This window comes from Carassius carassius, chromosome 29 (assembly GCF_963082965.1).
Source record: "Carassius carassius chromosome 29, fCarCar2.1, whole genome shotgun sequence".
In the NCBI taxonomy this organism is placed as follows: domain Eukaryota; kingdom Metazoa; phylum Chordata; class Actinopteri; order Cypriniformes; family Cyprinidae; genus Carassius; species Carassius carassius.
Window position 1 is genome coordinate 14,541,386 of NC_081783.1, and position 12,030 is coordinate 14,553,415.

Consider the following 12,030-nt stretch of genomic DNA (forward strand, 5'->3'; position numbering starts at 1 on the left):
TGAATAAATAACAAGGCTTCAAATGCACACTTTACATATCTGACATGCATTCAAAATAACCAGACATTGCAATGCACTTGAATAGGAAGTAGGTATGTGTAAAATGTATCTAAAGAACAGGGTTTATCTGTAATTGACTGTTGCTCTGCTCTTTCTCCAGAATATACAGTGCTCACACAATTTATATTCAAATAAATGGCTTAATAATTAATTAGCAACGTAAACTACCACCGAAAATGGTGCAAGGAATGATTAAGAAAGATATTTGAAATAAAATGGGAACTAATATGAATCTTCAGCTTTGCCTCTTTAATAATTCACCAAATTTGCATATCATTATCTGCATATCTCATTACCTCTGACAGAGACACTTACATATTCAAAAATATCATTAGGCTTATATTCTATGCATAAATTAGCATGAATAATGGAGGACTGAACCTTATAAACTGCTTAAAAACTGTGGTGATGCTTTTGTTTCTTTTTATATAATTTTGTACATGTATAGTACAATTTGATACAAAGTTATAGATGTTTCACAGTAACCTGTCTGTTAAATTTACTATCATGCTTTTTTGACAACACTTTAGAGGGGCAAATTCACAGACATTTTTGTACATGAAAACACTGATATCATTGTTTTTAATATTAAAGCAACTTCTTTTAACCTTAAAATATAAATTTCATCATTCTGATAGTACACTGACTGTCTAATATGGGAAATGTTTTCTTTTTCTTACACATGCTTCTTTCCAAGCGTCTGTTGCAGGATTATGTAAGTTTGGTGAGAGGGTACAAAGGGTTAACAAAAAATGTACATTTACAGCTATAATGTAATTATGACAATCACATATTTACGAAATGTAATGTGAATTCCACTCACTTAACTGTGTGTGGGGGGGGGGGGGATCCAAAGTTACAAGACAGGGGAACAAAGTCTCTTCACATTCACATTTTATGTAAACTTTTGTCTCAAAAAAACCTGAATATTCTCTCAGAAAGGTCTAATATTCATAAAATAAATCAATTAAATATACACAGAGCGAAGGCATTGAAGAGTTTTGGTTTTGACAGTGCTGAGAAAGCAGAGTAGGTTAAAGTTAACACCCGAAAAATGAAGTTTTGCATTTTTAAATGATAACTATTCTGCAGTTCTCAGGCACTGTCAAGGGAGACTCTACAATATTATCTGAGGACTTCAGTCCATTTATAGCATGTCATGCTTGTAGAGAATCTGTCACGTAATTTGATTGACACTTGAGCATAAAAAGACGTAACGCTTATATGGAAACCTTTTATGCATAACTAGCTCTTATGTAGAGTATATAGACAATCATTTCCCAACAAGGCACATAACTGCTTGTGAAATTATTGATTTGTTGAAAACTGCTCAGCATGTTGACATTCATGTAGATATTGACTCTGTTTGAAGCAGGTCATGGTAAAATTAACAATCTAATATGCCTTTTTACCCAGCCAATTCATATTTAACATTAATTAAAAAGGTTTATCGTTTTCTAGCTGAAATATCTGCTATAGCTTTTGCCTTTGGTGGTTTCTGACCTCCATGCACTTATTTCAGTTTGGTTCAAATATATAGAACGCCTGGTACAGTTGAAACCAATGCAGAATTCTGTAGAGACATTCAAAATGTAAGGGCAAACCAACAAAAAGTAAAAGAGGGTGAGACAGAGGAAAATCTAAAGCACACACAAAAAAAAACCCTAAATAAATAAAAAAAAAAGAACAGAACAGTAATGAGGAAATACCTAAGACTTATTTTACAACTTGTATATCATTTTCTAAAAATAAAAATACTAAATGTTTTCTTATGAAAATGCAATATAATAGCAAACCAAATGTTAGCTAGCAAAATACCATACAACCATTTTATAGCCCCTACATATGTTATTCTTTTGACTTTATAAATTTACCTTATTTATAATTTTCTAAATATAATTTAAGTTAAAGAACAGACATTATATTTTGAGTAATAATACATTTCTATTGGGTCGAAAGTATAGTGTATTAATAACTGACAAGGATATAAGCAGGGAGAGAGAGAAAGAGAGAGAGAGAGAGAGAGAGAGAGAGAGAGAGAGAGAGAGAGAGAGAGAGAGAGAGAGAGAGAGAGAGAGAGAGAGAGTTCAACGTGTTGATTGTTGTCCAGGTCAGCGCTGTTGCTTAATAGCGCCATCTAGAGTTGAAGTCGTGGCAAACACTGTACAGGAGGTGAACGTTCCCTTGTGATTATTGTAAATTGTACAACACCAAACAATTCAGTTTACATTTGTGAGTAAGAAACAAATACCATGTGCCAGCCAAAATGCGCATGCTAAACATTTGGAGGAAACAATGTTTGTCCTCTATCATTTACTCTCACACACACACTCAAGTTACCACGGCTGAACTAACCACTTCCATCTGTAAGCTCTTCATTTATACAGTCACCACGCATGCCAGACAAAATGGCTTCCACATGGCAATCAGACAGAACAACAACAACTGCAGGGAGAGAAAGGTTTAGCCAACAAAACCCAGCACTGCCAAGAGAAACCACCAGCCAGACAAAACAAAACAAGACAAGATACAAGACAAACCTTGTCCTCAGCACATCCTGACTGAATACAAACCATAAGAAACTATTTGTTCAAATAACCAGCAGAAAATAAATTAATGAGGGAAGACAAGACAAGACAAGACTGTGGGCTTAATTTGACCTACTACATTGTTGTTTCTGGTAGAACAAATATCTATTAAAGGAACAGATGACCTCATAATATAATTATTTTATTATTTTCACAAAGTTGTCTGGAAATCTATATGCTGTTCATTTTTGTTCATGGAACACAAATGAGTTTGTTTTCTTCTACTTCAGTCCTTTAAAAAAATGAATAAATAAATAAAAAAATCAAAATACAATTTTTGCTTTTGTTTTTCAATCAGTTGTACGGAAGCTAATAGGCTAATTGGCTAATGGTAGGCTATGTCATCTCTGAGATAAAAGAAAAACAGAACTATTAATTGTTAATGTGTCCATTAATAGTTTCCATTATATAAGATATGCCTAATATCATTTAAAGGATAACATGATAACAAGATTGTCAAACCAAAAAGAACAAATAAGGTTTCTTGTGTTAAGTTTTCTGATTTCAAATGCTAGATTTGCATAAACAAAATGAACATAAATGAAAAGTCACTTCATTAAATTTAAGATGTTATTTGCTTATTTGTCCCCTCCTCTGCAGTTTAGAAATCATAATTATGATTGTGTTTAGATTCACACCTCATGTGCCAATGTTTATATCATCATTGCATAAGCAACATTGATTCTCCTTTGCAACAAACATGATAAGCCAGTTTCAAACAAAATAACAGCATATATACAGTAGGCTTGAACTGACATGGGTGTAAATGTCAGAAATTAGGTAATCTATTCCTGCAAATAATACGTTCAAATAATGACATTAATAATGATTGTTTTAATTTGTCTTTATTATGCAAGTATGGTTCATACTCAGCAGCAGCGACACACTGGGAAGAAAATACTTTGAAGATACAGCATCCGTACATGAAATTTGAGCCAATAATCACACACACACACACTCACACTAACACAAACTAAGGCCACTTCTCTGAATAGAAGACTGTACGTTTCACATACGACAGCGGCACACCTTTTGTTGTCGAGAAGAAAGTCACAGACATACACTTATCATCTAGGCTGTATTCTCATGTATAGACTGACACAACATTAAACATGTAAATGAATCCTTTGGCCAATTCAGAGATACTGTACTGTGTATTTCCAGTGAGACTGGATGATAGGAAATGCCCCATCTCTCATTTTCCATCTGCGTTCTGTATGACCTCTCTCTCCTCTGCTGCACAGTACATTGGTAAACATCGCTCTCCTCCACTCTTCATCTTTTTGTTTTTCAAATTTTTTTCTCTGTTCCCTCTTTACTGGGCAGCCGAGGCCTCGGTTTCCCCCCCAGTAGTCACCAGCTGTATGAGGCTGCCTGAGGCTGGCCGGCCTGACCCAGTGGCCCAGCTGTAGAAGGTTCTGGAGGGACAGAAAGAGAGAGGGGGATTGAGAGACAGGTGTAAAATGATGGTGGCGGAGAGAGAGCTAGATAATGAGAACACAGATGGGAGGAGGGAGACGGAGAGAGAGGAAAATAAGAACCGAACGACAAGCCTTGTATACTCTGGAACATTCGGGAGAAACTGTAGACGTTTTAGTACATTGTAGCAACCGAAGTGAGAATACACATTAATTACCTCGAACACAAATACTATTTATACTCCTGTTTCACTCATGTGGGTCTCTAATCCATCAGGGTTTGCTGTGGCTCCTCTGGGATTATGGAGTTGCATCAAATCCTCATCCTAATCTGTGCTGACTGGCAGAAGAGATTTGGCCACACTGGCCACATCCGAGCGAAGCACAGAGATGCGCTAAAAAAGTACAATCGCTCACAGTGCTAAACCTCTAAACAGGTAGAATCATTTTGAGTGGCATTTGTGTTAATATCAATTCCGCTGAATATAAATGCATGCTCTTCTCTAAGAGGTCTGTTCTTGGGTTGATGCTTGACATTATTCACTTACATTCGGATGTAATTCAATCATTCATGTTTGCTTCTAAGAGGCTTTTACAGTTGCCTGTGGCTTTTTTGGTTAATATTACTGAATCAAATCAAACGTAACATTTGAAGATGGTTTTTAAGACCTGATTTAAAACATTTCTATTATCCGAAAGTCAGATTTTCTGTTGAACGCAAATCTGGGATAGCGATAATTCTAACATGAGACCTACGTGAAATAATTAATAACAATGGATTTTGGATTAATGTGAATTTCATAATATTCAGACCATCCCCAAATAGCATCCTGCAGACATCAGGTCTCTTTTGAAAGAACATTACTGCCCTCTTCAGGTGATAAATTGCAACTTTCTGATTAATCCAATTGTTGAGACTTCTATTTTCTTTTTAATAGGTCAAACCTGCGATTTATGATATCATCAGCACAATGACATGTGATGCTCAGTTGACATGGGAAACATGCACTCACTCTGCAATGTATTCCAGCGGTGTCCAGCTCCCAAAATCTGCGTCAGGCATGAATTTCCTGTTCATTGGTGTATCCAAGGTAACCCTGGAGGATGATGTCATAATGTTGTTATCTCAGTGGAAGATGAGACTGTGGAACAGAGCCTGAGGCAATAGCTTAGACTAACATGGCCTCACACCCCACATGTTCAGTTAATGCGAACAGACAGCAGTCAAATGCGTCCCACGCAGGTCACTAACAGTACAAATGACTGCAGAGGCAATTCTTTTATATATTACATATGTACAACACAGATTAATGAATACAAAAATATAGGTCTCAAAACTGACCCTATTTCCTTTCTTCATGCACATTTCTGGTTGTTATTGAGAACATTTTGTTATTTCAAAAAAAAAAAAAAAGAAAATGTAAAAAATTGCTCCGGATCTTAAATTTTAAACCTTTTTTATGGTTAAATCTCCTGTTTCTTTGTGTAATGTGTCATGTTATGGAAGTGAAGTGAGGTGCAAATGCCTTTTTGTGTAGACTTTCATGTACCAATAACGCTGGTTAATAATAACACTACTGTTCAAACGTAGAGAACGGGTTTTTTATTATTTCTTTTATTTTTCATTTTTACTTTTATCGTAAAACAGTGACAGTAAAGACATTTATAATATTAAAAAAATCTTTATTTTTCAAATAAACATTGTGTTTTTGAGTATTTTGAACTGTGAAAAGAATCCAAAATGTTTCCTGAGCACCAAATCAGCATATTAGAATGATTTCTGAAGGATCATGTGACACTGAAGACTGGAGTAATGGCTGCTGAAGGTTCAGCTTTGATATCACAGGAAAATTACTTTTTTTAAATTATTAAAATAGGAAACATTTTTCACTAAAAATATATTTATTTCACAATATAACTTTTTACTGTATTTTTGATTAAATAAATGAAGGCTTGGTGAGGATAAGATATTTTTTTCAAACATATAAAAAAATTATACTGACCCCAAACTTTCAAATGCTAGAGTACCATTTGAAGTAAAAGTACCCAATATTTTCACTTATATTTTGGGAGAATGCATAACTGAAACAGACAGATTAGTGTATATAGACAGCTATGATAGATTGACAGATGTTCTTACGGAAGAATGGCCACAGCTCCAGCTCCAGATGGAAGGCCGCTGTTCTCGCCAGTCAGACTCTTGCAGAGCTGATGGACTGCAGCCTTGGCCATGCCGTACCCAACCATACCTGCATCCAGAGAGAAACATAAAGAAGTGAATGGAGCACAGAGCCCTCTTCACACGTTGAGTGCTGCAGCTCTCGCTCCATAAAGCAGACTATGGGACACAATGCATGCGCACACAGCACTTGAGAGCATGCCAACTACACAATCTGCCTAACAATGTCTCACAGGCAACAGCTGTTGCTTTGAGGTTTGGTCAATAATCATTTGGTTGGATGCCTCAAGCAAAGAATAAAATGGATTTTGCAATACCAAATAAGCTAATTGAATTTGATTCCTCCCACACAGTCAGAGTATTTTTTCTTACAAGTGAAGCTCTGTATGCAGAAATATCAGTTTATTTAGAAATTACATTTGATTTTCCAATGTACTTTGATACATAAACTCAAACTTTATACAGGGCGCCTACACAGAAATCTTTAAGATCTTTTTTTTTATTGTAAGGCTCAGTGAGAGGGTGAAGAGTTAACTATTAGTAACTAAGTAATTAGTAATTATTTCCTCACTCTCTATAACAGTGGCATTTTAAGTTTTGATGTAAAATAAATTTATTTTTACTTATTGTTAGAATTATTTCCGTAGAATTCTAGAGGGTGGATGGGGGAAAGAAAACTGTAAAATGAAGAGATAAATCCTCATACAAACACGTTTTGTATTATATTTTCTATTCTTTCTGCCATAAAAGAACAACAATTAAAAATATAAACATTTTTTTTTTTTGGTATTACACTATAATCAAACCACAGGGGAAAAAAATAATGAATTAATGATATAATCCCTTTAATACTAAAGATAAACAAATAGTTTAACTTCATGATGGGGTGTTATTGGGAATACTCTGGATATTTACTCTCTAGATGTTTGTTGGCTTGGCATCTGGAATATATAACCAGCATGTTTGATGTAATAAAGGAGTAAATGCTACTTTTTTTTCAGCCTCAAACCCAAAACGCATGATAGCTGTTCCAAAAAACACCCATTAAACCCACAGAGCCAATAAGAAAGAGGGGTGGAGAAGCTCCATATTTGTTTCTTTTTAATATTCTTTAAAACATGAGAATCCAGTGTTTTTTGACCGTTTCAGCCATACTGCATGACCCCTCATAACCGAGTGAACTTTGTGGGCCACAATTTTAATCACATGCTCCATTCCTCAGGATTTGGCTTAAACTCTTTTTGGTATGTCTGATTTCCAGACTGAACTTCAGCTTTGAGGTCAGTCAAACCCAGCATACCAGGACTTTGCAACTATCTGGGCTTAGCGCAGATTTATGCTTTATAATATACTGTGCATTTTATACAGTATAATATATATTTATTATATATAAATTAAATGCATAGTTAAAACTTAGATTATAACAAAAAAAAAAATTAATCTAAAAAGAATTTATAATGCAACATTACATATTCTGAGGGTTTGGGTGGGATATATTAATTTATTATTATTAACAATTTCCCATTTTTATTTAGATTGTGTTTTACTACTAGGATGTTGTTCCTTTTCATTCTTTATTGTATGTAATTGTAGTTTTCGTTTTTGCATTGAAATTAAATGTTTGTTTTTTTGGACAAAATTCCAAATTAAAATATATAAACATGAAATGCAACATTACTTAATTAATCAGTTATCTACTTAACCATATTAATCATAACAGCTTTCTTACCTCCCCGTCATCAGAGTACCAGTTTTCAGCTTGTGGTGTGACTAGCACATGATTCTGATCATGCACGGCTGTAAGAGCTGACAGCCCTATCAGAAACGTTCACCAGAGCTTGCTCCTGTCTCTTTGAACAAGATACATCAAACACTCCAACTAGAGGTTCCCTTCATTTAATATCAAAGCAGCATTCCTCGCTGCAGGGCATTTCCTGTCTAAATCAGTTCTGTGTGGGTAAGGAATACAAAGTCCTAAACACAGTCCACATGTGTTCCCGTCTCCAAAAAACCTGCTGACTCATTCGCTCCCTCCCTGGGCCCTCAGCCAATGAGAGCAGTCTGCTGATGCTGGAGGTTTTGAATTGGCTGGAGGCGACCTCTGTTGTGTGCTTTATTGAGTTTTGTCACTAAAGACATAATGACATGATTCGAACATTTCACATCTGGGGCTATGAAAAGATTTGGGATATGAGGCAATACTTGAAATTAATCAAGTGCATTGGAAGTGACAGCCAATTCAAAAGTATATACACTTTCAACAGTAGTGGAAAAAGCTTTGTTTTTTTTTTATAAATGAACACTATTACTGACTATACCCACCTAAGGGAAAAGCTCATGAAGACTAAAGTGTTTTCCTACATAATATCAGTTAGCCGCTCTGGGGGTATAAATGCACCTTCACACAAGTAACATTCAATTTGAAGAGTCCTCAGGTAAACCTGTGCTGAAAATACATTTACAGCGTTTTTTTCCAGTAGACAGCATATCTCAGGAGTATAGGGATGGATGCTTCTACTGTACCTGGAGTGCCTTCTAGTGAGGCCTTTGCACCAGAGAGGGTCAGCAGGCCTCCTGGCTTCAGATGGAGCGATGCAAGATGACTAGAAATGGTGGAGGTCCAGACACTCTGTTTCCACATCATATCAGAGTTCTTATACAAGTCTAAAATGAGTCAGAGAGAGGAAAAGTTTATATTATTCCAGTAAAACCAACAATATTAACTAATCGAAATCTACTATTAAAAAGTAACCTAGGAGAAAAAATGCATCCCAAATACTGTATGTAGTAGATATGAAGGTCTCACTTAATGGATTATCAATGTATCTTTATTAGCTTCCTTTGAGTAAAGTGAAATGTCAAATAAGCAGGCAATCTAAAAAAAGGTGCACTCTCTTACTTTGATATTCATAAAATTTTACAAATCTATAAATGTAATTTCAAAATGTATTTTTTAGATAAATTGATAATGATTTCAGTTACCAATAAAAATAGTGCTGTTCTCTTAGCTCTCTTTAACAGATTTTACCATGTTCCACAGAAAGTGAAAAAAAAAAATACAAATAAAAATAATTTAAATTTTTTCAAGAAATAAATAAAAAATACATTTAAAATTACAAAAAGAAAGTCTGCAAACTCTGTCTGGGGGTGACAAATAGGTTCACAGACCTTTTGAGCTACAGTTTCCTCCGGCCCATCCTCCTGCTACACAAACAATGGCGTCGACCTTGTGTTCCCCCAGCAGTTTGGCTACATCCGATGTCACCTGCATCAAATCACTTTATTGATGAGACAATATTCTACTAGGCTCTGTTTAAATAGTAATTAGTTACAGTTTACTGAAAACAACAGTGCAATTGCAAACCTAATAATGCAAAATAGACTCTACACACGACAAGGCCAATTTTGACCCTCAGTTCACGCTTGTCATTTTGAAAGGGGATGTTCAGAAACCCCTTGGGTTATGATCCAGAGTTAAATAATGAGGTGATAAAATGCTGCAGCAAGTTGTTTTGAAACTGACAACCAATCATAATCTGTCTCAGTAAATACCTCATGAAATATTTATGTGCTTATTATAGTAACAGATACATTCATGCCATGACCAATGAATACAAAAGCAGAGCAAGTGTTATAAGAGGAGTGATGAGGAAGGTTTATAATGACATGAGATGGCAAGACGGGAAATTACTTTGGCAGTGTAAATTAGAGTTGTGACGTTCGCGAACGAACCGATTCTTTTGAACGGCTCATAAACATGAACGATGGGAGCCGAGTCGCGGCTGGAGGGGAGCCGTTCTTTCTGTCGTTCTTTTTTCCTATGCGTGTTTCACACAGATGCACACAAATGAGCTCCCCCGCGAGACAGAACAGTTATGGGGGAGGGGCAAACCCTTTATAGCGTGATGACATTAGTTATTAGTTGTGCACGCATCCTTCACGTGAGTAGGTCTCCAGTGGAAAAAAAAACCCTGCGTGCCTCTGTCATTGTCAGCTGTCACAGACATTCATTGCAGCCCACTTTGTTATTGTTCATTGACTTGAAGGGGCTGATGTCCTATTTGCAAAGTTTACAGTAGTATGTAGACATTTCCATTTTATTTATTAGAATTTTATCTACTTTAAATATTTTTAGTTTTCTATCAAAATGTTCTTGTGTGATAACAATGTTCTTGTGTGGAAGTGTTTGTAGTAAAAGCTGTTTTGCACAGAAATTCATTGCAGCTGGCTTTGTTTTTGATGTTTATTTGTGAGTAGGTATTGTATGAATAACATAAGTCAACGTAGCTTTACACACACACACACACTTTGTACTAAAGGTAAATCCAAAATAGTGATGTCACTGTCTAAGCAGAGGGATTTGTGCAACCCTATGGAATATAGTCCACACATGACAAATGAGGTAATAATCAATATTTCAGAATAATTCAAACTCAGATATTGGTGTGTGATATCTGAGTTTTAATTATTTGACTACAAATCTCACCTCATCATTCCTCCCAGTGATTATTTCCAGGATAAACTGAGATGCCCCCAAGCTGGCTTCTTAAAACTGACTAAATATTTAAAAAGAGCCAAAAGAGCCGTTCTTTTGAACGGCTCTTTGAAAGGAACGGATCGCGAAGATCCGGATCCCCTCAAAGAGCCATAAATCCCATCACTAGTGTAAATGGAAAGTAATTGACAACAAGACAGGCAATTTAATCAGCCCTTTGTGCTGACAGACACACGGCGTGGTGACGTCAGGACTTTGGCTCCACCCACCTGAGCGGCTTGATCGGTGAACGACTCGCAGAGCTTCACCAGGACGTTTGCGTCCGCTTCTTCGTTCGCTACGATGTCAATGCTGGCAACCCACTTTAACATAAGAGAAACACGTTTTAGCTATGCTTCAAGTTATAAATACATACAACTGAAATAAACCTGCAAGTATAATAATGCGAAAGCAAAGTCCAGTCGCAGTCGCATCAACAGGTGTCAGTTTCCACACACTCGCCAACTCACGGGGACTCGGCCTCTACAAAATCGTAATAAGGACGCGTTTCTACTCACCCAGCCTTTTGACTTAAAATAATGCACACATGCCGAGCCGAGAGCTCCTTTTCCTCCGTAAACAAGGACACGGTTCGCAGCTGCCATGGCTTTTCTCCACTGTGAGACGCTTCAGCAAAGATGATGAGTATCCTCTCAGCGCAGGCAGAGAGAGAGAGAGAGAGAGAGAGAGAGAGAGAGAGAGAGGGGGGTGGGATACACGCGCGCTTGTGTAGCAGCTAATGATTGGTTCAATCCGGCATTCCGCCCTAAACTCTACAGAAAATGAAAGCCATCTTGAGAGAAGATGAAGCTTAACAAGGCCTCAACAATTTTTACTTAAAGTTAAGTTAAAAAAAGCTTTTGCTGATTAACATCACCTCATAACATCACCTCAACAGCATTAGAAACACCCTGCAGTCTACCTACTTGTCACACTTTTGATTCCCATGAATTATTTGTCTTATCTTTTGAACACTTCACCATTATTACCCAGAAGAACAAAATCACTTTCCTCATCCTGACACCTGAAAAAATAGACAAAAATAGCCTAAAACATAGCTATATTATAAAGGGGTCATATGATGCTATTTAAATTTTTCCATTCTCTTTGGAGTGTTACCGGCGCCATGTCGTGCAGACCCCAGCCGCTCCTTTGTCAAATCTGCTGTCCGTTCCTCATTTGCCGCTGGCCGTTCCTAACTCTAGCCGCTGGTTGCCACTCAGTCATTATATGTGTCCCCATGAATGGTGG

The 12,030-nt window shown here is 36.5% G+C and overlaps 1 protein-coding gene across 2 annotated transcripts; it reads right to left on the minus strand.

Moving 5' to 3' along the window:
• Positions 1-3,479: 3,479 nt before the first annotated feature.
• On the minus strand, positions 3,480-11,457 carry qdpra (quinoid dihydropteridine reductase a). 2 transcript variants are annotated; one of them, XM_059515995.1, is made up of 7 exons: positions 11,298-11,457; positions 11,010-11,102; positions 9,414-9,510; positions 8,769-8,909; positions 6,207-6,315; positions 5,080-5,163; positions 3,480-4,066 (listed from the first exon to the last, which is right to left on the minus strand). In XM_059515995.1, the coding sequence occupies exons 1-7, from the start codon at positions 11,382-11,384 to the stop codon at positions 3,964-3,966; spliced, it is 714 nt and encodes a 237-aa protein (XP_059371978.1). In that variant the 5' UTR covers positions 11,385-11,457; the 3' UTR covers positions 3,480-3,963. The 2 variants fall into 2 exon arrangements, with proteins under 2 accessions (XP_059371978.1, XP_059371979.1); XM_059515996.1 differs by lacking the exon at positions 11,010-11,102 and having other exon boundaries at positions 11,298-11,446.
• Positions 11,458-12,030: the final 573 nt, after the last annotated feature.